The 23,515-nt window shown below is 37.6% G+C and overlaps 4 protein-coding genes across 9 annotated transcripts; 1 reads left to right on the top strand and 3 right to left on the bottom strand.

Moving 5' to 3' along the window:
* Nucleotides 1-1,236: 1,236 nt before the first annotated feature.
* On the bottom strand, nt 1,237-11,584 carry SmydA-8 (SET and MYND domain containing, arthropod-specific, member 8). Of its 3 annotated transcripts, XM_069049254.1 has the most exons (4): nt 8,504-11,584; nt 8,156-8,328; nt 4,279-4,439; nt 1,237-4,225 (listed from the first exon to the last, which is right to left on the bottom strand). In XM_069049254.1, the coding sequence occupies exons 1-3, from the start codon at nt 9,666-9,668 to the stop codon at nt 4,317-4,319; spliced, it is 1,461 nt and encodes a 486-aa protein (XP_068905355.1). In that variant the 5' UTR covers nt 9,669-11,584; the 3' UTR covers nt 1,237-4,225; nt 4,279-4,316. The 3 variants fall into 3 exon arrangements, with proteins under 3 accessions (XP_068905355.1, XP_068905354.1, XP_068905356.1); XM_069049253.1 differs by having other exon boundaries at nt 1,237-4,439; nt 8,504-11,583; XM_069049255.1 differs by lacking the exons at nt 1,237-4,225; nt 4,279-4,439 and adding an exon at nt 7,267-7,990 and having other exon boundaries at nt 8,504-11,379.
* On the bottom strand, nt 11,568-14,719 carry LOC138131960 (cytochrome P450 6a2-like). 2 transcript variants are annotated; one of them, XM_069049252.1, is made up of 3 exons: nt 12,173-14,719; nt 12,022-12,114; nt 11,568-11,812 (listed from the first exon to the last, which is right to left on the bottom strand). In XM_069049252.1, exons 1-3 carry the CDS (start codon nt 13,263-13,265, stop codon nt 11,643-11,645), a joined length of 1,356 nt encoding a protein of 451 aa, XP_068905353.1. In that variant the 5' UTR covers nt 13,266-14,719; the 3' UTR covers nt 11,568-11,642. The 2 variants fall into 2 exon arrangements, with proteins under 2 accessions (XP_068905353.1, XP_068905352.1); XM_069049251.1 differs by having other exon boundaries at nt 11,869-12,114; nt 12,173-14,714.
* A 2,097-nt stretch (nt 14,720-16,816) lies between these two features.
* On the top strand, nt 16,817-21,228 carry LOC138131958 (zinc finger CCCH domain-containing protein 13-like). Of its 2 annotated transcripts, XM_069049249.1 has the most exons (5): nt 16,817-17,135; nt 17,247-18,219; nt 18,991-20,015; nt 20,069-20,319; nt 20,368-21,228. In XM_069049249.1, the coding sequence occupies exons 1-5, from the start codon at nt 16,961-16,963 to the stop codon at nt 21,106-21,108; spliced, it is 3,165 nt and encodes a 1,054-aa protein (XP_068905350.1). In that variant the 5' UTR covers nt 16,817-16,960; the 3' UTR covers nt 21,109-21,228. The 2 variants fall into 2 exon arrangements, with proteins under 2 accessions (XP_068905350.1, XP_068905349.1); XM_069049248.1 differs by having other exon boundaries at nt 16,817-18,219.
* Nucleotides 21,183-23,488, bottom strand: LOC138131963 (alpha-aspartyl dipeptidase). 2 transcript variants are annotated; one of them, XM_069049256.1, is made up of 5 exons: nt 23,354-23,488; nt 23,009-23,143; nt 22,868-22,959; nt 22,342-22,819; nt 21,183-21,311 (listed from the first exon to the last, which is right to left on the bottom strand). In XM_069049256.1, exons 1-5 carry the CDS (start codon nt 23,476-23,478, stop codon nt 21,218-21,220), a joined length of 924 nt encoding a protein of 307 aa, XP_068905357.1. In that variant the 5' UTR covers nt 23,479-23,488; the 3' UTR covers nt 21,183-21,217. The 2 variants fall into 2 exon arrangements, with proteins under 2 accessions (XP_068905357.1, XP_068905358.1); XM_069049257.1 differs by lacking the exon at nt 23,354-23,488 and adding an exon at nt 23,191-23,332.
* Nucleotides 23,489-23,515: the final 27 nt, after the last annotated feature.

The following is a 23,515-nucleotide window of genomic DNA, read 5'->3' as shown; positions in this document are numbered from 1 at the left end:
TCCACCCCTGGGGGGCGGCGCCCTGCACAGGTGTAATGAATTTCATATAAAACACTCTTGCACGTCGTGAAAAATGATTTTTGTATAGATACAATCTCTTGATGGAAGGATATTAATAAAGCTGTACGTACGCATTGTCAAAAATAAACTCTTCGCTTTTTTAATCAACTGATGGGATTTTCGAGGGGCCATTATTTACCGTGTGATTGCCTCTTATATGTCGACAGGGGCGGCCGCACCTGATTTATCGATTCAGATATGCCGTCTTAATTCGTAACAAGAAAAAATTGTTGACAACTCCGATCCTGTTGAGTTCTTTCCAAATCTACAAGATGTAAATTGAGGGGCACAAGGCGAATGTGATAACATAAATCAACGGTTTGTATATGTATATATTATATAGCGCATCACCTGTCCACTAACTTAAAACACGATCCATCACTCGAAATAATTACCGAAGAGATGTGATGTGTTCTTCGGAAACAGCGCCGGTCCTAAATTGGAAAAGTATTAGCCGGTGATGAAAAAATCGCAGATGCGAAGTGAGCGGTATTGTTACGGTTTACGAACTGAAATATTATCTGATCGTTTCTCTTTGGAAATTTGAGCGTGCCCGTGTGACAGTGCTGCTCTGTGGCCGATTTTCAGAATTAATTGATTTCATAATTAATTATCTTACAGAGAGCGTGACAGTGATTAATTGTTTTAATCTACAAGAAATCATAATTAGAAAGCAGTGGACTGCAAGCGCCTCTACCTCCGGAACCATCGTCTGCATCCAATTTATGTGTTGCCAAAAAATTACAGTTTTTCTGTGGAATTAGAACACTGGAAAATTTTATTAGCAAAAGCTAGTTTAAGAGATGGCTTCAAAAAAATGTCATTTTAATTGAATTCGAAAACGGTTTAATAACAGTGATGATCAAAATTGCCTGTTGAGAACTTCCAAAAATGGATAATTATAAATAATACAAACGATATAAAGAACAAAACCAAAAAGTTTTTAAATGTACCACAAAAAATTCTCTGCAAAATTTATAGGTAATAAATTATTTGTTAGAAATTAGATTTGACAAAAAAAAAATCAAATGAGCACGGACGTTAATCAAAAATACTGTCAGAGTTGTCATCTAATTAGTCGGATTAGATATGTTGCCAATATATGGGCAATACTAACAGAATGCAGCTGTGGCGTCCAGGGAGTAGGTACACAGAGCGATTATGGGAAAGACATCATCCTGGGCCACTTCAGTTTATTATTTTAGTTTATTAATCTAGTACAGTGGAGAAATAGACAGGACCCAACTCAAAATTTTAGAAAACTATAAAAATATACAATCAATTATCTCCGTTAATACAAACATTTTACGGAGAAGATTTAGGCTAAAATTCTTAAGAATAATGTCTAGTACCTCGTGTTACAAGAAACAAATCTAGGTAAATTGCTCGAATGCAATTGCTCGAAGACGAATTGCTCGAAATCAGCTGCTCGAAAGTCAATTGCTCGAATATGACTTTGCTCGAATTGCAAGTTCCTCGAACGGCAGTTTCTCGAAAGTATTTTGCTCGAAAGTAATTATCATACACAGGATAATGCGGTGATTGTTATTACAAAGGCCACATCCGTATTGCATTTAATAAATTAAAAAAAAAACTGTTTTACAAAAAATTCTTAACTTCTGATTTTTACACTGATAAGAGGATTTCTAACATTTATAAACGAAATTACCGAAGAAAGATATTAATTAGATTTTAAATCAAACGATATTAAAAATTTGAAGACTGGTTTTATTTATGATGTGGGATTTGTAATTGCGGTAAGGCGGTAAGGCCGTTACAGATCTTCAGGTGCAGGCATTTGAGATTCCATTATTTTCTCCAAGGCCGCAACAGTTTTTTTTGTTATAAAACAATAAGTTTATGGAATATGCAATTGGGATATAAGGTTAGTAAGTGCATTATAACAGAATCGAGAAAGAGTTTGAAAAATCGCTTATACGAAAAAAAAATGGCTTCGAGTAATTTTTTTACAGGAATATTTTGAAGGCATTAATGTCATTATTACGACTAGTCCGTAATTACTAATAATTACTAATTACACTCCAATTACACATTTTCGACCATATAAATTCGAGCAAAACATTTTCGAGAAATTGCAGTTCGAGGAACTTGTATCTCGAGAAAAGTTACAATCGAGCAATTTCATTTTCGAGCAATTGATTTCGAGCATTTGATTTCGAGCAACTGCATTCGAGGAATTTGCCGGAGACGACAAGAAACGCCTCAACTTCGAAAACACCCTGTATTTTCGTGGTCTCCCCTAATAATACCGTGGGATCGAAAAAAAAATTAGAGTAGGCCCTGACCAAAAATTTCAGTTGGGAATTCGTTAAGATTTCAATTATCAGATGTCAGTCTTAAAAGTTAGGTTGGTGATTTTGAGAACGTTGAAATTTGGATTTTCATAAAGGTGTGAATTATGTGTGACCTGTCGGTTGTGAAATAATTTCCTCAGCTAGTGCAATGAAACAATGAGATTTAAAACTCCCGCACCCACCTTTATTCAACGTCAACGGTGAGCAGGCGCACGCCGCTTGTTTATAAATCGATCCAACGATCATCGATCAATATATTATCCAGAGAGGTGCTTGTGGGGGCTCTTATTGCAAAAGGTAATTTCATGCACAATAGACACACGATAGGGAAAAAAGTGCAAATCTTTTTTAAGGATAAGCTGAAGTGTACCAAATGATAGGTTAATCTATGCAATTCTTTGTTCATCCTCTTCAATATTTTCAGCTGATCTTTTTGTCGCTCGTCTACTGCCTTTTTTGCGCAGAACACTACCTGTTTACAAAAACATGTTTACGCATTTGTAGACTTTCTGGGCAAGTTGTTGGTAAGTACCTCGAAAGTCCGGAAACTTTGATTGCAATTCCTAAAAAACTCGAGGTGTCGAATAAGTCATTCATCGTTTTACGTTGCTCTAAAGTGAACATATTGTAATTGCAAATTTTAATATTCAATAATTAATAATGACAATTAGCATTGTACTGAAGCGTATTAATCACGGCCTGCTCGATTTTTTTATTTTTGATCGCACGGTACTACAATTAATAGTTATTTACGAACCGAGTGCGAGAAGACATTTTTCGGGCATTATTTGATTGAGTGTGCTGAATACGTCTTGGCGCATCGAGGTTTGTATAATTTTCCCATTTTAAATTTGGTTTTACTACCAGCCCTATTGCGAGGAAGTTAAATATCCCAACAATAGACAACTACCACCATAAATCCTAGGACTGTAAAAGAAGGTCTGTTGTCGTGAACGCGTGCCGGTATGTCTAGAATTTTGTTGTTTATTAATTAGCGAACATAATCAACATTGAATCATAAATTCAAATTATTGTCTTTTTCAATCATTAGGTAAATACGAGAACATAAATTTATTCAGTTAGGTATTTATTTCTCAAAAACATGCAGCAACCCAGCAACATCACTTTTCTCAAGCTTTACGAAACAGCCGAGACGGCCCTGGAGCGTAGGTATAACATTTTCACGGCTGGTCCCACAACAACAAGCCCAGCTTCGAATAATTACAATTGCACTGCCATAAAACCAAATGTGAAATGGGAAAATAAATAAGTAAGAACACAGACAGTAAGAAATAAAAAAAGGAGTCTGTAACATAACTATAGAAATATGTTTTATACGTTGGCACCATCTAGTTCAGAATTGCTTTAATGTCGACATAAAATTGGTTAAACAGTCACATTCCTTTACAAATAATTGATAAAAATATGCGAATATGCCATAAAAAATAAGTCGATATAATTAGGCACTATAACTCCAGCTATTCATCTATTATAATTATATTTATAATGTAATAAATAAATGAACTTTTTACTGCTACAGAAGTTTTGAGTCTACGACATAAATCTGTAGATGGCGACGTCTAAGATCTAAGACCATAGATAAAATAAAGACAAATAGAATGAAAAGAGGCCTATCAATTTTGTGCAACAGAATCCATGGTAATGGTTTATCGCACCGTCCACAAGCCAAGAGATGGCGCAAATTTGCAAGGAAGATTTAAACTTTTGAAATCAAAGTTGTCTCAATTCATTTCAAATCAAGGGACTTTGCATTCTATTTATCTTTATTTTATCTATGTCTAAGACCAAGCTGTTGTCTATGCCAAGCTGATGCCAAGCTGCATACCAAGCTGAAAATCCGTCGAATTTAAACCTCACAGAGATTTAATAAAAAATTATGTACTTAGGTAACGATAATATTGTGATGTATAAAAATTAATTTTATTGCTCTTGCAATTTCATCTCGTCGGGCCAAAGTTTTTTAATTTCTGCAGGAGCTCCCACGTCGTACATTAAAATATCGGCGACTTCGGAAAGTAGATTTTTCATATCATTTTCGCAAATCTGAAACAAATTAAGAAATTATAAGAAGGCAAACTACCTCCTGCTTTGAGATAAATTAAAAATAACTCAAACAATTAACAGGCCGTTCATGTTCTTGCGTTAAACACAAAATAACAATAATTACAACCGGAATAGAAGAAAAGTGTTTTAGTGTGAAATGGCCATTATAACCTATAACATTTTATATCGGGTGTCTAAATAAAAATTTGGTCAACAGTGCTTTGTTTCATTGACATTTTGTTGACATTGAACATAATCAAGCTGGGAGAAATTTTAATTTGTGACAAAACCACAAGATTTTAAAATGGTTTGACGACCAAAATGTATTATACAATGGTATTATATTATTATACAGGGTGTCTCAGCTAAGATTTTCGAGCCTAATATCTCGATTATTTGCCAACAGATTTTTATGAAATTTAAAATACAGATACTTTAGACAGAGTGAAGGTTCAATTAGTGATAATAAAATTACCCCAAGTTAAAAAATGTAATTTTAACACATGTTTCCTTTATTGAAAATTAAGCGCAATTATTATTAGATTGTTAAAAAATAGGTGTCTACAAAAACAATTAACTAAATCACACGTCCAATTCAACGAAAAGATTAGATATTGTTGTTAAAAATTTAATTTAAATTTTTAAGGTATTTGAGCAGTTACCTATTGAAACAATAATTGATGAAAAGTTGCCAAGCAACATTTTGTACACCCCTTAAGATCTGTCAAAAGTGGGTGCGTTTTAAAAAAAAGGCAAATTGTGTAAATTTATTGCAGCCACGTTTGACACGGTTTTTTTCTTTTTTTTTGCCAAACCAGAAGTCCTTCAAGGACGAGTTTCTCCTTACAGCATTTTTTATTGACGATCATTTTTTTAAATATAAATCTTCAGTGATTAAACATTTTAAAAAGGCATGTTAAAATTACGTTTTTAATACTTTGGTTATTGCATTAATAGGATTTTATTGTTTTCAACTGTCATAAATTCTCATTTTTCTCCTTTGTAAACTGCCTCTTAACTGCCCTAAGCAAAATGAGCAGATAACGAACCGTTGGTTGCCCTAGACAACACATTCAACGTCACATTTCTGACAGGTCTTAAAAAAATTGTCAAAACTGTCAAAAGCAAATGCAAAAGCAGTTTTAAAAGATTTGGAAGCTTCAGGGACGTCGTTTCAAACAATTTTGTGTGCAACTCGTTTCTGGGTAAATTGGGCTTTTCTATTGCCCTCGAGGCCTTAAAACCCTCGCTACGCTCGTGTTTTAATCTTGTCCCTCGGGCAATTAGAAAAGCCCAATTTACACAGAAACTCGTTGCATAAATAACTATTAGGTACTCTTCACCATCTAAAATATCTGCATTTTACATTTCACAAAGATCTGTTGGAAAATAACCGAGATATTAGGTTCGAAAGTCTTAGCTGAGACACCCTGTATAGTGGCAACTATACTTGTAGGTACTATCGGCGCCATCGAAATGTGAACGCCAAATTTTCCTAGTGTGTGTTGAAGCATTAATCATAGGCGTGCGTTAATGTGACAGATTTGTGACAATTTTCACAAACATAATTAGTCAACAGATTTAATTTATTTTTAAACAATATACCTGCCACGACACTTGAGCGATATAGGAAAAGCGAGGGCTGTTGCCAAACTCGACGAAAATTGTAAAAATTGTAATAGAAAGTTATAGGTAATAGAAATCTTTTCTTAACTTCCATACATATAGTACGCCAGTGAACAAAGTTTTATTTAATGTAGAACAAAACAGAAGACGTTTCTATGGCACCAGAAATTCGTTCACATTTCGTTGGCGCCGATAGTACCTACACCACACCTAATTTTTATTCATGTCAAACAAGCAATATTCTTAATATACAGTGTGGAAACTACTTATGGAATAAATTCAGTAATTTCAAAACTAATGACACTTGTCGAAAACATTGAAACAGGTCAATTTTTATTTCTCATAATACTTATTTTATGTAGCTTTACTTGCTCATGACGTTATCCATTTTTGAGCTATGACGTCACACTATTTTTTTTTAAATGACAACTCCTACTTTTTTCTTCTCTTTCTGATAGACCTTCATACTAGCTAAACGATGAATGAAAAAAGTTGGTACCTTACATTTCAATTTTTTTGAGAAAATGAAAACTTTTAATTCAAAAATTTAATTTAATTTTTAATTTAAAAATTCTTTCATAGGGGTTTATTTAAATTAGAAGATTTATTTGAATAGACCAAACAATTTAGAAGATTTACGGCAGAGAATTTGCGCTGAAATAGCACAAATCAGCCCTAACATTATTGAGCGCAGTGTACAAAGTGTCGGTGAGTGCCAAATAGTTGGCGGGGGACAAATTCAACATTTGCGTTACATTTTACTGTTAACCTTAAATGTTTGTTTGTTTTTGTTTGAGGTCAGTTAAAATTTTTACATCAAAATTTAAATCAAATTTTTGAAGTAATATGTCATTTTCTCAAAAAAATTGTTATATAAGGTACCAAATTTTCTCATTCATCGTTTAGGTAGTAGGAAGGTCTATCAGAAACAGAAGAAAAAAGTAGGGGTTTCCATTTAAAAAAATTGGGGATGAGGTCATAACTCAAAAATCGATGACGTCATGAACAAGTGAAGCAACTCAAAATAAACACTATGAGAAATAAAAATTGACCTGTTTCAGCGTTTTCTACAAATATCATTTGTTTCGACATTACTGAATTTATTCCATAAGTAGTTTCCACACGGTATAAATAAAATGTGTGCAACTGCCTCAGAATTTTGCTAAATGTATTGATTAATATCCCACACTTGCAGAGTAAAATAATGCACTTATTAATAATAATAATTCTTAGGGCCAGTTTATAGAAAGAGAATTAAATATTTAATTCGAATTAAATTTTAATGCGCGATTAACCCATGAATCTGAAATTTTGATTGGTTCAATCTGATCACGTGTTCAGTTAATCTCGCATTTGATTACGATTAAGTTAATTTCGCTTCTGTAAACTGACCCTTAAACATCTAAAATAACGTTGGATCACGCTTAGAGTGTTATTGGACAATAATCAAGTTTTATTTTTGAGATTACATAAACAAGCTTTTATTTAATGATCCAACGAAAAACACATCGAGATAAACAAAATTAACCTTGACATTTATTTTTCAGCTAGTTCAACAACATCTAAATGTCACCAAACCAATGTAATTACTTTGTTTTACTACAATTTCGCCAAGACATTAAAAAATAAAACGATTATTTTAGTGCCATCGGGCACACTTTACGACCCCAATCTTGACACTAGGCCAAGCTAAAAATAGTTTTCTAATGAGTTTGATCGATCGCTTGCATAGATGCAAAAAATAAATTCCTCTATACCAAGTGATTTGTGTATTGTCCAAAAAATGACGACGTATTATGACTCGAATATTAGAAAAATATTTTAGGGCGCCTTAAGCAGGTGTAATACGAAGCAGCTGCATCCTGTAGCGGTTTCCGTCGATTCTAAATTTTGACCAGTTTATTTGTTTTTCGTTCAGATTTAATCTGAAAAAACATCTTTGAAAATCATAAATTCAAACGAAACATGCACTATTGCAAACAACTCGAAAACTCTACACAAACACAATTCCTCTCGTACATTATGAGTAAAGTTGTTTTGCTTTCGGTTAAATTTAGCAAGAGAATTTAATCAAAATTATGAAAACACACCTTAGAGACATTTCCAGATTTCACTTGTCTGCGTTTCGCTTCATTGCAGCAACGGTAGAACTCGTACAGCAACAAGCCTCTCATTTTACACTGGCCCAAACGAAGGGTTTCCAACAGAGCCAGCAAGTCCTTGCAGAACTTTTCCTTGACGAAGAGGAGATTGTCCGAAAGCTCTACAATTAGAAGGGTTATTAAATTAAATAACGACGTAGGTATTTTGGGTTATTTATATAGTTCAAGTCGAGGCAAAAATACGAGCGGGTGCTATTTATAAATCTATTTATCAAATTCCTTCAGTCTTAGCTGTACAATTTCTGCAAAAAAATATATCAAATTAAAATAACTCACCTGTCCAGGTGAATCCTTGTTGGTGTCCCAACATCCAGATGATCTTGTACTTCATCTCGACGACAGTTTCGTTGTTTTCTGATACCAGAGTTTTGAGTTTTTTGTCGATAAACCTCAACATAAAGTCGATGTCTTCAGGTGAGAAACTATTAAGTGCAGATCCCAAAAGGGAAGAAAGTGAAGCAACATCTTTTCTGTTCACGCCCTCTCCACAACCCTCACATTGCCACTTTCCATTCTGCACAAGAGGGTCAATCGGAATGACCCTCCCTACTTTGCATACTTTACACAAGACTGCGCTGACGTATGAGCCAAATTCAGTCGGATCTTGACATCTTCGACACTTGCACAAGAAGTGTTTGGTTTTGTACAAGTGGAAACGTCTAGTGGGAGTAGCCCATATGAATCTGGAGTAGGAATGAAAAATTTCTGCTCCTTTGGGGATAAAAACCGTAGCTCTGACAATCATGTGCTGGAACTCGTCGAACACGTGGATGGTGTTAGGGGTGCAAGAGTGATTAGCTAAGCTGCCCAAAGGGTACAGACCTTTGATACTAGACTGGTGATCTTCATGACCGACAATCACTTCAAAAGCGTTGGAATCCAGGACGGAACAAACGAAACGCATGAAGACTTCTTCGTTTTCTTTGAGGTCAAAATGAAGAAGATTTTTCATCACATTGACTTCAAATCCATGTTGGTCGGACCTATGCGCCTTCAAACACTTCACCACAGCTTTGTCTTGGTCACTCAACAACAAAGAGCGAATCGGAGACAACACTTTAAAGAGTTTTTCTGAGACTTCTTCTGGGATCGGTCTGGTCTGCCATTGCCGGATGATTTTGCACTCCTTTTGGTGGTTGGAGGAGTTTTGACACTCAAGAGAGCACAACCGAAGGCCACACTGTCGCTCGCAGGGCTTCAAATTGTCCTTGTCGAAGCAGTTGACGCACAACAAAGGACTGGTTAGGGCTGCTCTCGGTCCTAAAATCACTGGATGGTCCTTGAAGATCACCTCGCCGATCTCTATAGGTCGAGATGCGAAGATGCCGAAGCCCCCCAAGTTCGACTTCTTGATTTCCCAAGGGGCGCTGGGGTCAGTTAGCGAGTTTCGGTCGAGGTATTCGCGAATTGTTTTGGTTAATGTGTCGATGTTACGTTGCATTTTGCGCAAGTATTGAAAATAGATTTGGCTTAAGTCGACAGAAATTAGTCAATTAGGACGGGTTCGATTTATATTTAAGTTGGAACTGTGTGGCAGCGTACGGTGTGTGCTACTTGGTTCTTATCGGTGCGCACCTTAAAAATATACTAGTGGAGATGTGGAATGGCGGCGTAAGTCTTCGGACAGGTGGGATGCAGATTTTCAAATATCTTATTAAAAATCTATTTATGTTAAGATCATAATTTCTCATCACATACCACAGAAGGATGATGTGGTTATATTTTTAGATTTTTTAAAAAGAATTTTAAATTAGTAAGTTCTTCGGGGAACAAGGACGTGAAACCCAAATACATAGGTATTTTTATGATTAACAGGTTTTTCTGTGATGTGAGTAATGAATTTAGACTTGTTTGATTTAAAATTGAAAACAACGTTAAATAGTTATTTGTACATATGTACATAGTGGCTGATTCAAAATGATTGTGGCCAAGTATGGCAACTATGTACGAAAATTTATGTGGCAACTGTGTGAATAGGGTACAGTTAATATTTGTACTATGCCGGTCAAAAAATTTTGGTCGTCATTGTCTGTCAATTAAAAAAAAAAATCCGTACTTTATTGTCATCATGATTACCGTCTTGATTATGAACGTTATTTTTTGGGTGGTAAAATTCAAAACTCAAAATTATTTTGTCATTTCTACTACACAGAACGTTTAACTCAGGTTATCTATGTACGATTGCTCTAATTTTATTTATTCTTGTCGGATTTTTGGAATATCTGAGCTTCAAGCAGTTTAAATTGATTGTCAAAATGACAAGAATCGAAAGTGGGGTTACGATTTCTAAAGGTTTATTTACACTTTACTTGAATGTCATGAAAGTGACGGCCAAAATTTTTTGGCCGCCATAGTATGACATTTCATAAGCGTGAATTTGATTTTTTTAATTCCATTGCACATTGATTTGACAACTTTCAAAATTGCACGCCTATGAACTGTCAAAGAAATCTCAACTCTACCCTACCCACACAGTTGCCAAATAATTTTCGTACATAGTTGCCATACTTGACCACAATCAATCAAGACTTTCTTAACGTATTGTACACACAATTTTTTTGCATATCGATGTAAGTTGAGAAATTTGGTGTTATGGAAATCCACGTAATAAATTTAACCACCAATAGGACTAGTTAAAATTAAAAAAAAAAAATATTCATCATTTTTTCCGGAAATTCTTCCAAACAGAGTTAAAATTAAATATAATTTGAACCCTGAAATTCATACCCGCTCATGTGTTTACACATCCATCGATAACGAAGCACGAAAAACAAATAGATTTGAGGTACAGTTAATTTCAAAATTATCGAGTACACTCCAAAATCAAGAAGTCGATTTATTACAGTTTTTTCCACATGTAAAGATGCCTTTTTGAAATTTGAGTGTCATATTTTTTACATAGGTTAGGTAAGTTTGACAACATAAAATGTCGCTGATATTTTAGAACACCATAATAGTGTCTGTTTTATTCTCTGCACGGTGCTCTTCGCGATATTATAATAGTGGGCTACCCTCCGGATTGACCACCCTTCTTCTAATTTGGAAAGAATGAGCACTTTCGCATTTTCGGTTAGATCAGGCATTTTGTTTGTCAAAATTGACATTGATCTATGACAAACAAAGTATGTAAGTGCATTTCACACTGTAGAAAATTAGGTGTACTCTATAATTTTGAAATTAACTGTACCTATGCCGGAAGTTACGTGATATTTTTTGCCGGTAATATGTTTTGCCTTTAGAGATACAGCGACTATTGTCGTAGTAGAATTTTCAACAAATCAATTAATAAAAAAATTTCTCGTGTGGTGCAAAACGTTTTTGAAACACTGTACACAATAAATAAGTATGTACGTCTTCATTTCTACAAAATTAAAACAATGAAAAAGTTGATCGAGAACCTAAAAAAACATAAACACTAGATCTTAACAATCTTGGTATGGATACCATCGGGAACATTGAACAATATAGAAGTAGTACTAGGGTCTATAGAAAGATGTTTCCTCGTCCTACAACTCGGTATAAATTTGAATTCATTCAAAAGAGAAGCTACTGCCAGTTTTGTTTTCACCATTCCAAATCTCAGTCCTGCAACAAACAACAATTTCTCGTTATCATGATTTTTTAGAAGCGCGAATCCTCACCGATACAATTTCGAGGGCCATCACCAAATGGTAAATAAGTGTAAGGTACAATATTGTTTTCGTTACTGAAACGCTCTGGATCAAATTTAAGTGGTTCAGGATAATACTCAGGATCTCGTTGAAGTCCCAAAAGAGAGATAATGACAGGAGTACCTTCTTCTATCACCACCTCAGTTCCAGGAACTCGATATGGCTTAACACAAATCCTGTTGAGCATTGGAAGAGGTGGATATTTTCTCATGGTTTCTGTAAACATTACCACTTTATTAAACCAATTTAAAATCATATCTAACGTATGTCGTACCTTTAACAACTTTGTCTAGATTGGGCAGTGCGATGAGATCCTCATAAGCGTATTTAGACAAGTCTCGTCCCAAATTCTTGTGAATTTCTTCCCTAACTTTTCTTTGAAGTTCTCGATTTTGGGCCAACTCGTGAATGCAGTAACACATAGTCAAAGCAGAAGTTTTAAATCCGGCAATAAAAAAGAGAAACGATTGAGACACTATCTCTTTAAATGCCATCCCACCAGTGGTTCTCAACTGCATCAACATGTGCAAAAAATCTTGTCGTACAACGTTATTCTTATCACGATATTCTATAGTTTCCTTGACTAGATTAGTAAAAAAATCTTCTACAACTTTGTCATTGTATGCAATTTTTTCGATGTTTCCAGGATTCTGAAGACCTTCTTCTATGGCAATTCTCAACAACTTCCACCCGGAGTGATTCGAAATTCGGTCGACTATTTGAGAGAACTCGGTCGTGGGGTTAATCAAACTGTTGCAGTCAATTCCGAAAGAAGTAGAACCGATCGTGTCAGCAGTAAACCTCATCAAGACTTGTTTAATATCAATCACTCGTCGTTCCTCAGCGTCTGGTCCCAAAACTTTTACCAAACTTTCGCAATTCTTCACCACAATATTGTAAATACTTTTCATCTTGTTTGATGTAAAGCTTGGCGACATTTTTGTTCGAATGTTCTTCCACTCCTCACCTTTCATCGAGAAAATGTGGGAACTGAGAGGCAGTTCATCTCCGTTTCCGTACATCCCTCGATCGACAAAGTACTCAAAATCTGTCACCAATATTTTTTTCACTAATTTCGGATCTATGGGGAAGTAGATGGGACCGTTGAAGAAGTAGATTCCTGCATGTTTGAAACCTTTCGCCTTGAACTGATTGTAGAGATCCTGGAGGCGGGTGTAGACGCTCTGCTTTCCCCAGGCTGACGAAGACAGATCACCAAAGGGAAAGCGAGGAGTGCTAGTTGGTAGTCCTTTTTTCTTCCAGTACGTAAAGCAGTACTTGTAGTAGAGGTAATATGCGAAAAATATTGGAACTGTAGCTACGGGAAGGAGTCCAATCACAGAAAAATTGAAGACACCAAGATTCATAACTGTTGTGTTGAAGGTCACTGAACACTGATGGAGACTTGTTATCTTTGTATGAAACCACAACGGGTAACGGGAAATGAAATGAATGAGTAGGTAGTGTTGGTTGTTTAAATAGCAGTCGTACACAACATTTTGTCGAACCAAAACAATTTATGTAACTGATTTACTAAAGATTTTAAATGCTTTTCACAGATGAAGGCAATAAAAATTTATAGAAATGAGTGATAATGATAAGAGGTCATTGCCAGTTAAGATAAACAAATCGATGAACTTTCAACTCGATGTGGTTAGGTTCATCTTATGTATCTACATAATTATGTGATAATTGTTCAAGGATAAATTCCATTTTGAAAATAAGTACCTAGATTAAAAATACTTTTCAACATATTAAATAATAATTTAGCGGTGCTACTGCTACGTAGAAGAAGTACAGGGTTATTCTGAATGATTGTAGTCGAAGTAGGCCATGCCCATGTTATTACATTTTTGCCGCTTTCATGTGAACTCGGTCAGTTTTGTCGCTGTCACTGTCATTTTTTAGATGAAAAGTGCGGTGATGAGATTTTTATTTATTTTTGTTAAATTAACGATTGAATCCAGAAATATTGAGTTGTTTTCCAATCAATTTTAAAAATATTGAGTTGTTTTGCGCCCAAACGGTGTGTACTCACTTATTCACATTATTTTTTTCACGCCTACTTCGATTACAATAATTTAGAATAATCCTGTACCCATAGACTATAAATATACAGTCTGTGCATTCTCAAACTCGAACATAGGCAATTAACATTGTATTAAACGTTTTTGCTGATTCCTGCTCGCCAGTTGAACTTACAGGTAAGGTAATGGTATCAATAGAAAGATAAAATTATTGCGCTTGAAATTATACTAATAATAAGATTAAAGATCTATTTTTATTTTAAAATACTAATTTAAAACTTGACGATTTTTAAATATGACATGCCATGATTTTCAAATTGGACAGGATTTGTTCAAAAAATTTAGTAATTTGTTGGGTTAAGTCAGCGAATTTTGGTAAATTACTGTCAAAATTATTTACGGAAAAATGAATAGTTACTCCATACAGATTAAGACAAATTTCTCTTGAAGTAAGTTTATGTAAATCGCGAATACTGAATATCCTCAGGAAGTACAAATATCATCCCTACAAGACACAGTGTCATCAACGGATTTTTGCTGTTGAAGAAGAAAGTAAGAGTGAAACTTGAAATACAGGAGCGTGCTAATGATCGTCGCTTTCTGTCGACAATTTGCTTCACAGACGAATCTACTTTTACACTAAATAACGAACCAAATGTTCAAAACACGCTATATTGGGCTCAAGAAAACCCTCGAGTAAATATTCCTACTAGAAATTGGTATCCGCAAAAAATTCATATCTGGGCTGGGATTTTTAATAACATTTGAAATAAAGGGAAATTTAAATTCAGCAAATTATTTAGATTTATTATTAAAATATTAACTAAAGTAGGAACTGCATTGTAATTTTTTCAAATAATTTATAATAAAAACTGCTTAAACCTTTAATTATTTACTTTAATATTATAATTCAATTTATTATTGATGTATCGAAATAATGGCATAATATCTATTACCTGAATGCACAGTGTTAATTGCCTATCTTCGACTTTGAGAGTGGACACCCGTATATAAAGTCCATTCAAAAATCAAAAAACCACCAACGTCGCAGTTTCTTCTATAATTACTAGATATTTTCAAAAAAACTGTCAAATTAACTTAAGCTTGGTTATGAGTAGCTAAGGTATGGTTTAGAAATTTTGACAACTGAATGACACATCTGCCCAGTTTTCCGTGTCCCCAATAGTACCTAATGTTAATTTTTCGTTCACTTAAAAATAAAATTGAACATGAAATTATTGGTAAAATAATTAATTTAACCACATTTACATTAAGGGGTAAAATTTAATTTTAAGTGGTAGCATACTTGAACGATAGCAGGAATAATATTTATAAAAATAAAGCAGAACTGTATCACATGGGTCTGTCACAATAGTGTTAATGTTAGTGGTAATGTTATAATGTTAGTGGAGATGGCAATGGTGATGTTAGTAGTCCAGTGTTCACAATAATGTTAACGGAATACCCAATATATATCTTTAGTCTGTGAACGGAATGTTACTCTTACAGCTGTCAACGTGGTGTGAACTGTCACTGCGCCTGCGCGTGCGTGAAATTCTCGATGGTGATTGGTAGATGTTAACGAAGATGTTAAAGAACCAGACATTTTCTGGATCTCTTAACATCGTTTCTAACATTAACATCACCATCACCATTATTGTGAACGGTTGAACGTTTCACCAATGTTCTGAAGATTAACATTCTGGCTAACACTAACATTAACATTACCATTAACACTATTGTGACAGATAGGTACATCAAAGACGGTTGAAAACAAAATATCGAAAGTACCTAATAGACCTTTTTAGAATTTGCGTTTATAATACGTCTATAAACGTCAGTCAGTAGGAGTCGTTTATGGCTTTATAAAAGTGCACTGTACTTTAATGAAATTTTTATCAATATTTCAGTGTATTACACCAAAAAACTTCCACTCTACTTTTTAACATCTGTTGCAGATGTAGTTGCATCCGTTACCTTGAATTAACAATTAATACGAAATTCCCTAGAATTTGAAAATTTATTTTTTTTATTTAAAAATTAAAACAAGGGTGCAAATTCTAAAAAATAACATAAAAAACTCCCCTACGGGTCGTTTTCTACACCTGGGACTCGTGCGCCAAATCAACCCTTTCTTCTTTAATATACTATCATTACAAATAAGGATGTTCTTTGTCGCACAGTGACGTCACTGCGCGCCTCCTATGAGACAACATTGCTGTCAATTTGTACAGAGCCTGCGCTTCTTTAAGGTTTGTGTTCTGTGGAGACAACAAAGATGGTGATAGCGACTGGATACGGAAAAGAGTGAACAAAATGTAAATGACAAATCGTTATTTTATTAATTTGAATAGTAACACGAATAGGTAATAAAACGAAACTAATGTTTGCAGTGAAACATTGTGGAAAGTTTGCAAACTTTTCATCCACACAATTGCTTGTAATTTTAAAATAACTTCGACGAGTAAACCAACACAAAGCAATGGGAATACGGTTTGGCGGTCAACTGTTGTTTCACAATGCGCAAATCTACTGCACATATTTTCCATCTCTTATAATAATGTTAAGGTCCATTGTTGGCGTTTTAATTTGTTGTGAAAATGCAATGATAAAAAAAAAAATCAAAGGAACGGTAAACTTGTGGGTAAACTCATCCGGTAGTGTAGTAGGCTGTAATTTTGCACCATCACCGTCACCGTCACCGGATAATAGATGGCGGTAAACGCTTTGTGCCCAAAAAATGTTTTGGGACTTTGCGTTCTATCGTGGAGGGAGAAAAGACTTTTCTCCCTCCACGCGTTCCATACATATGTTCTTATTTTATCTATGGGAAAATATTTTTTGCGGCGCCATCTGTACGAGGTGTGGTAAGGAGACGAGCTGTGGAGGCGAGTTTGAGTTTGCCGATAAAGCCGATAACCTAACAGTCCCATGTGCCGGCAACGTCAATCGTGAAAGAAGAAACGTAAATATGGTAGCGTCAAGTGTTTGTTGTTCGCTATTTTCAATCGAAAACTCGAGAACTATTTGTGAAAATGTCTAAACAAGTAAAACGGAAAATAACGGTGAACCTTACTCCGAAAAGCAAAGATATATCGAAGCCTCGGCCCAGCGTGTTCGAGCGTTTAGGTACGAAAGCCAGCACAACTCAACAAAAAGAATTTTGCCATCACTGGGCCCAAAGCGGCACATGTCCGTACGGAAAAGGCTGTAAGTATTCGTCGACACATACGTTAATAAGTCCGTCAAAGCAGAGGGCCGCGAAGAGCCAAACTGAACCCAAGCGGAGGAAGGAAAATGCTCATAAGCGATTACACACAGGTAATCCAGACGAAGACTGGGATCAGTGGGATCCCGAAGAATTAGCCGACGCGGATCCGGATGATCTAGAGAAGCGCAGACAAGAATTGCAAAGAGAGCTCGAATTGCAAATGAAGATGGAAAACAAAGCGCGCAAGAAAGACAAAAAGACAAAGAAAGAGAGCAGTCCGTCAACGGAAAGCTCGACGACCTCCTCCGACTCGAGTTCGTCGAGCGACGACTCCAGTTCAAGCAGCTCCTCGTCGACCGAGACCCGTCGTAAGAAGAACAAAAAGACTAAGTCGAAGCGCGACACGTCGTCCTCATCGGACGAGAGACCCCCCAAGAAGAAGGCCAAGACCAAGCGCACCTCTTCCAAGTCGTCCCAGCGCGGCGACAAGACCAAGAAGATCGCTGCTAAGGCGAAGCCGGTGACGAAGTCGCCGACCCCTCCACGGAATCGCAAACAGTCGCAGACACCGCCGCCCAAAATCAAACCGGGGGTCCCGCCACTGAAATCGACGGAGTCCAAGTCGCCGAGACCGACGAGTCGCTCAAGTGACAGAAAGGAGAAGCACCACACGCCGTCTCCCAAGCCAAAAGAGCGGGAGAAGGACAAGGAGAAGGAGAAAGAACGGGAGAAGGAGAAGGAGCGCGAGAGGGAGAAAGAGCGAGAGAAGGAACGCGAACGGGAGAAGGAGCGCGAGAGAGAGCGCGAAAAAGAGAGGAACAAGGAGCGGGCCAAAGAGAAAGAGAAGGACAGGGATAAGGAGAAGGACTACAAGAAGAAGGAGTCGAGGTCGCCGAAGAGGGACAGCAGATCGACGAAAGACAGCAAGAAGAGGGACACTCCAGATTCTTCGCATTCAAGGGACAGGAAGTCGTCGCCGAGCAGGTCCAAAGGAAGCGGCAGCAGTAGCAGCAGGAGAGACAATCACAAAAGTCCGCCTCCAAAGGAAGAACGGGGCAGAGACAAAAAGGACGAAAAGGATAGGTAATGAACATAAATTTTTTTTAATTACAGATCAATGAGATCAATGGATCAATGTACCTATTTATATGGCTACTTACGCAATAATAGTAATGATAGATATCCGTAATGTAGAATGAATAAATTCCGACTTGAATGTGTAAAGAAAAATAAATGACGATATAATAATTATGTAAATAGGGCTTTTAAAACGGAGTTGTGTATTATTACTTGAGAAAAATAGACTTAATGATAAATAGATCCGGCCTCAGTGCCGTGCCTTTCTTTTGTAATTAATCTTTATTAACGTTAAAACTATACAGTATTTTATACAACCCGGAAGCCAGAAAATAACTATTTATGATAGCTTAAGAATTCTGCGGTTAACAAATTACAAAACTTTATACCATAATAGAAAAATATATCGTAGTGTTATCGGCCTAAAGAGTAACATTGAAATTTGACATTATTTTTTTTATTAAAGTTATATTGTGTTAGTTTCTTTGGGATAATAATATGAGAAACGCGATCAAGAGCTTTGACATGATCTAAGAAAAAGGTTAAATATGAGTTGTTTTGTCCAAAACCTATTCACATTGTTTAACACTTTTTTTGTAAATTTAAAAAACAGTAGTTTTCAATAAGAAAATAGTATATGAATGAATTGGAGAAGTAATTCTGAACTCGACAAAAATCTGTAAATTTCTCTTCATTGGTGGTAATGAACCACCAAACCTAAATACCTATCTAGTTCTCTACGACAATTTAAAATTGGAGCCATTTATTTCTTTGCAGATCTCGGGGGAAAGATCGTCAGAACGACGACAAGTCCCGCAAAGACAAACGCGACTCCCGAGACCGCGACCGGGAGCGAGAACGCGAACGGGAACGCCGCCTTGCGCGAGAAGAACGTGAAGCGGCGCGCGAAAAAGAACGCGAAGAGGCTCTGGCTCGGTGCCAAGAACGTCAAAGAGAGCGCGAACGGCTGAAAGAACTCGCCAAGAAGGACGAAGAGAGGAGCAGAGGCCGAGACCGGAGTCGGCGCGAAGACAGAGGTCTGGACAAACCCTCCGGGGACAGAGTCGAACGATTGTTGCCCCTTCCGGAGGACAGAATTCCTCCGAGCCGGAAGCACTCGAGCGACAGGGAGAGGAGCGACAGGAGGGAACGCGACCGCAGGGAGAGAACTCCGGAGAGGAGGAAGTCGGTGGAGAGGAGAGAGGTCGACAAAGATAGAGGCTACGAGAGGAGCTACGATAGATCGAGCGATCGGAATTATGACAGGGAGTCTAGGGATCACGATCGAGACAGGGATTATTCGTCGATACCGGCGAGGATCAGAGAGACAGAGAGGAGAATAGATGACAAAGAGTACGACAGTCCGTACGAAAGAACGAGACACGACGACCGACGGTATCTAGATATAGACGATCACTACAATGAGAACTCCCGAGAGGAGCGGCTCCCGATTGACAGTAGAGATTATGCGGAGGACAGGAGGTCCCGCAGGGAGTTGTGGGACTCCAGAGATGAACGGGACATAGATTTGGAGCACCGCAGGTACACCCGAGAGGACTCGAGACCTCCAGCATCCCTTAAAGGCCGCGACTGGGAGACGGACTACCCCGACCACGACTGGGACAGAGCAAGACGTCCCATGGACTGGGAAGGACGCGAGACTTGGGACGGCTCCGACCACAAACACCTAACAGAAGAAGACTGGCGCCTGTACAACTGGTCAAGCGAAGAGAGAAGAAGATGGCCGGCGGATTGGAGGGAGAGGTCCAGGCCCAGGAGTTCGACGTCGCACAACAGAGACGGTAAGTGTTGGATTTGGGGGTGCGAGAGAGAATAAAAGTTTGTGTCGGTGCAGACGAATCCATGTCGGACAGTCGCAGAAAAGAGCTTCCTGCGAGGCAAGATCCTCGCTCCGACCGGTCCGACTCGAAGACGTCGATGCCCGAGGTCGAGGTGAAGAAGGAGTCCACCGGGACGAAGAGACCCGCCGAAGAAGCCGCGGAGAGTCCGGTCGAAGCGAAGAAACCTTGCGTGGTGGAGTCAGCGTTGGAGGACGATCTCAGCGAGATCAGCGATGACGCTGACGACATCTTGAACAGAGATGAGGTGAGGTACGAGACCGTTGGGAGATTTGTTCGAGTAGTTGTTTTTCAGGAGGTCAACGAGCCCGCCTCCGAAGAAGCCGTGGTCCCCGAACAAGCTGAAACTTCGTCGATCAAAGACCAACAGAACTCGTCGGCGTCGCAGAAGTCGCAGTCGCCGAGCCGCTCCCCGCACCGCATCCCAAAGGACGAATCCATAGACGAGGAGAACATGGATCTGGACTTCGAAGAAATCTCGGAAGACGAGCTGGAAGAAGAGTCCCGCGTGAAAGGAATCGGGGACGCGTTGGGCGTCGACTGGGCCAGTCTGGTGGCGGAGTCGCGACCCAGGACAAAGCCGATGAGTTCGGCGAAGAGGCGATGGGAGAGCCACAACGTGCTAATCAATCTGGGAATATCGGTCCAGCTGGCTGGCGAGGACCTGGTGAAGGATATCCTGCGAGAGCACGCTGAAGCGGAAGCGAAGGAACAGGACGAAGAAAAGGACAAAGAGAAAGAAGTGGAGGCGACGAACATGAACGGAATGAGAGAGGACGACCGGGAGAAGGTCGCCGTGAGCATTTCGCACCCGATTGGGGCGATCCAAGTGGCAAATCGCGAAAAGCAATCCGTCAGGAAGGCGCTCTTTTCGAACGTGGGGCCTAACTGCAGGGCCCTGTCAGCCAGGCGCGACCTCACGATTCGGAGACACTTGTGCAACCTTCCGCTCAAAGATGCGTACGTCGAGGCTCCGAAAAGGCACGACCCGGAACTATTGAAACTGGCGGTGCAGATGTTCGAACGGTGTTTATAGCGGTAGATGCAGTTCAGTTAGTAAAGGGATTAGTGGAAATTGGAATTTTTTAAAAAATTGTGACGATTGGGACGTCAAATTGTTATAAAATTTATTATCAAATTAAAACTTATAATTGCATCGATTGTAATTCACTTTTGAGGGTGTAGGCGAAAAGCTGAGACAAGTCGGTTCCCACGTCGATCTCCTGTGGAGCTTTGCCCCTGAAAATGTAAAATATGAATGATATGCGGTACAACGGGGGCGTCAGTATGATAAAATGGAAAAGTCAAGATGTTCTGTCAAAAGTTGTTCAGAGAGTATTCTGATTATTTGTTTGCCATTTATGCTACAAAATCAGCTTGACTTCAGTGTTTTCCAAATTCATCGTAATCTGTGATAACATGATTTAACACCGACCTACAAGGTTATCTAATGAATAAAAATAAATGACATTTCTATTTGGGTAATGTAAGAATTGAAACAGGATCTATAAATCTGAAGCTATTATGTCAACGTAAAAACTTCCTACGATTGGTAGTATACCATTTTTGATCGAAAAATACTTAGCAAGTTGTACAATCGACGAATTCTTCAATGCAAACTTGCACAGTATGTATGTTTTTTAGTTTTACGCCATTTCAAAAATATGTTCATTAAATGGAAGAATAATCTTATTGAACATAGAATTAGTAGAAACATGATATTCTCAATATCATCTTCATCACTGACTTCTAGATATAAGTAGCGCGAGTGGTATATCTCAAACAATCCGTAACTGTTTGTCGTTTAATTTTTAACTCGCCGATTTTTTTTTTTTTTAAATTTGATCTAGGGCCAGTTTATACAGCATGAGTCAGCTTAAACAGGTTAGTCCACTGACCTGTTTTAGCAGATTCATCCTGTAGAAAGAGAATTAAATATTTAATTCGAATGAAATTTTAATGCGCGATTAAACCATGAATCCGAAGCTTCGATTGGTTCAATCTAATCACGTGTTCAGTTAATTTCGCATTTGTAAACTGGCCTTTAGTCTTGTTTTTGTAGCAGGTTTCATGCTTACTGATGGCCAAAAAACGCCATATTTTTTTTTAAATCGTTTTGATTTATAATCAGCGCATTCCCTAATGCTATATGTTTCAAGTTACATCAAAGCATCTTAAAGATAAGTTACAAAAAATGAAATGTAAAGAAATAAAAGTGATACACTTTTTTTTTACAATAATTCGAACATGGATTAAGGATTTATTGTACCTGAGAAACAGTCGCGCCTTGTTTATCCCTTTAAGAATGGCGTTTTGCCCGTCCACATAGAGAGTGGACCCTTCCCTTAGCGCCAACACGTTGTACACAGGATAACGACTCGGCAAGCTGTGGTACTGCAGTATCCTCTCTTCTCTGGTCTCCCCTTTGTGAGTCGAGTTAGGGTCTGAATCCACATAATGCGGATTAATATTAAACGGAATTAAATTTAGAGCCTCAAAGCTTGACGGAAACACTATGGGCATGTCGTTGGTATTGTGTATGGCCGGGGCGGACACGTTAGTTCCGGCGCTGCTCCCAATGTAAGGTACTCCATCATCGAGAACTCTCTGACGGATCACCCTGATCAGATTCAAGTCGTGCAGAGTTTTGAGAAGGAGGAAAGTGTTGCCGCCTCCAATAAAAATCGTTTCTGCTCTTTTCACAGCTTCGATGGGGTCGTCCTTGTGGATGCCCTCAACTTGATAACCTGCAAATTCTTCAGTAGAGATGTGAAATGTGTACTCGTTTTACTCACCCCACTTGCTGAAAGTTGGACTGACTTTTGCTAAGTAAGCATCATGGTCTACTGCTGCGTATGGTATGAAAAGCACAGTAGAGACACGGTTTCTAAAGACAAGTGGACGTGTAAAATTGTACTGATGGGAAAGTAACTTACTTATTTAAAAAGGTGTTGATGTCTGCAGCTGCATACTCCAAAAATCCATAACCGTGGACCACTGAAGAGGACAACAACAACAATCTGGGTCTTGACATTGGATGGAATCTAAATTTGAAAAACTGTTCGTACACCCTGGAATATTGTCATTTGATTAGAATTCTCAAGTGCCTTTTACTTACAGTTAATCTAAACTGAAAACTTCACTGATAAAACACAAATAATAAACACTTATTAAAGCAGTCATAAAATGTGCAATTAAGATAAAAATTAATAGAAAAGTTAAAAAAATAGGTGGATTAAAAATTTAATCACATATCTGATAAATAATTCGCATATACTTACTTCTTTGAGGTTATGTTTTCCACTTTCTGATATTTACATTTCCGCAAATTGAGAGGGATGCTATATTTCAGAAGATTTTTAAAACCAAAAAAATTATTCACGATCATATAAAACCAATTTTTCATTAATGTTGGGTCACATTGTGTAAAAAATAAAATTTTG

Source organism: Tenebrio molitor, chromosome 5 (assembly GCF_963966145.1).
Source record: "Tenebrio molitor chromosome 5, icTenMoli1.1, whole genome shotgun sequence".
NCBI lineage: Eukaryota > Metazoa > Arthropoda > Insecta > Coleoptera > Tenebrionidae > Tenebrio > Tenebrio molitor.
Note: the sequence above shows the minus strand (reverse complement) of the source record. Positions and strands in the feature narration are given on the sequence as shown.

Coding starts and splice junctions, on each gene's coding strand:
- LOC138131960 (XM_069049251.1), bottom strand. CDS start 13,265: ATGAATCTTGGTGTCTTCAATTTTTCTGTGATTGGACTCCTTCCCGTA. Junction 12,115..12,172: donor TCTAGACAAAGTTGTTAAAG/GTACGACATACG, acceptor TAATGTTTACAG/AAACCATGAGAAAATATCCA. Junction 11,813..11,868: donor TGGCCCTCGAAATTGTATCG/GTGAGGATTCGC, acceptor TGTTTGTTGCAG/GACTGAGATTTGGAATGGTG.
- LOC138131958 (XM_069049248.1), top strand. CDS start 16,961: ATGTCTAAACAAGTAAAACGGAAAATAACGGTGAACCTTACTCCGAAA. Junction 20,016..20,068: donor GACGTCGCACAACAGAGACG/GTAAGTGTTGGA, acceptor GTGTCGGTGCAG/ACGAATCCATGTCGGACAGT. Junction 20,320..20,367: donor ACATCTTGAACAGAGATGAG/GTGAGGTACGAG, acceptor GTTGTTTTTCAG/GAGGTCAACGAGCCCGCCTC.
- LOC138131963 (XM_069049256.1), bottom strand. CDS start 23,478: ATGAAAAATTGGTTTTATATGATCGTGAATAATTTTTTTGGTTTTAAA. Junction 22,820..22,867: donor TCCAACTTTCAGCAAGTGGG/GTGAGTAAAACG, acceptor AAGAATTTGCAG/GTTATCAAGTTGAGGGCATC. Junction 21,312..22,341: donor AAGGCGCGACTGTTTCTCAG/GTACAATAAATC, acceptor TTACATTTTCAG/GGGCAAAGCTCCACAGGAGA.
- SmydA-8 (XM_069049254.1), bottom strand. CDS start 9,668: ATGCAACGTAACATCGACACATTAACCAAAACAATTCGCGAATACCTC. Junction 8,329..8,503: donor ACAAGGATTCACCTGGACAG/GTGAGTTATTTT, acceptor TTCTAATTGTAG/AGCTTTCGGACAATCTCCTC. Junction 4,440..8,155: donor AATCTGGAAATGTCTCTAAG/GTGTGTTTTCAT, acceptor AATTTGTTTCAG/ATTTGCGAAAATGATATGAA.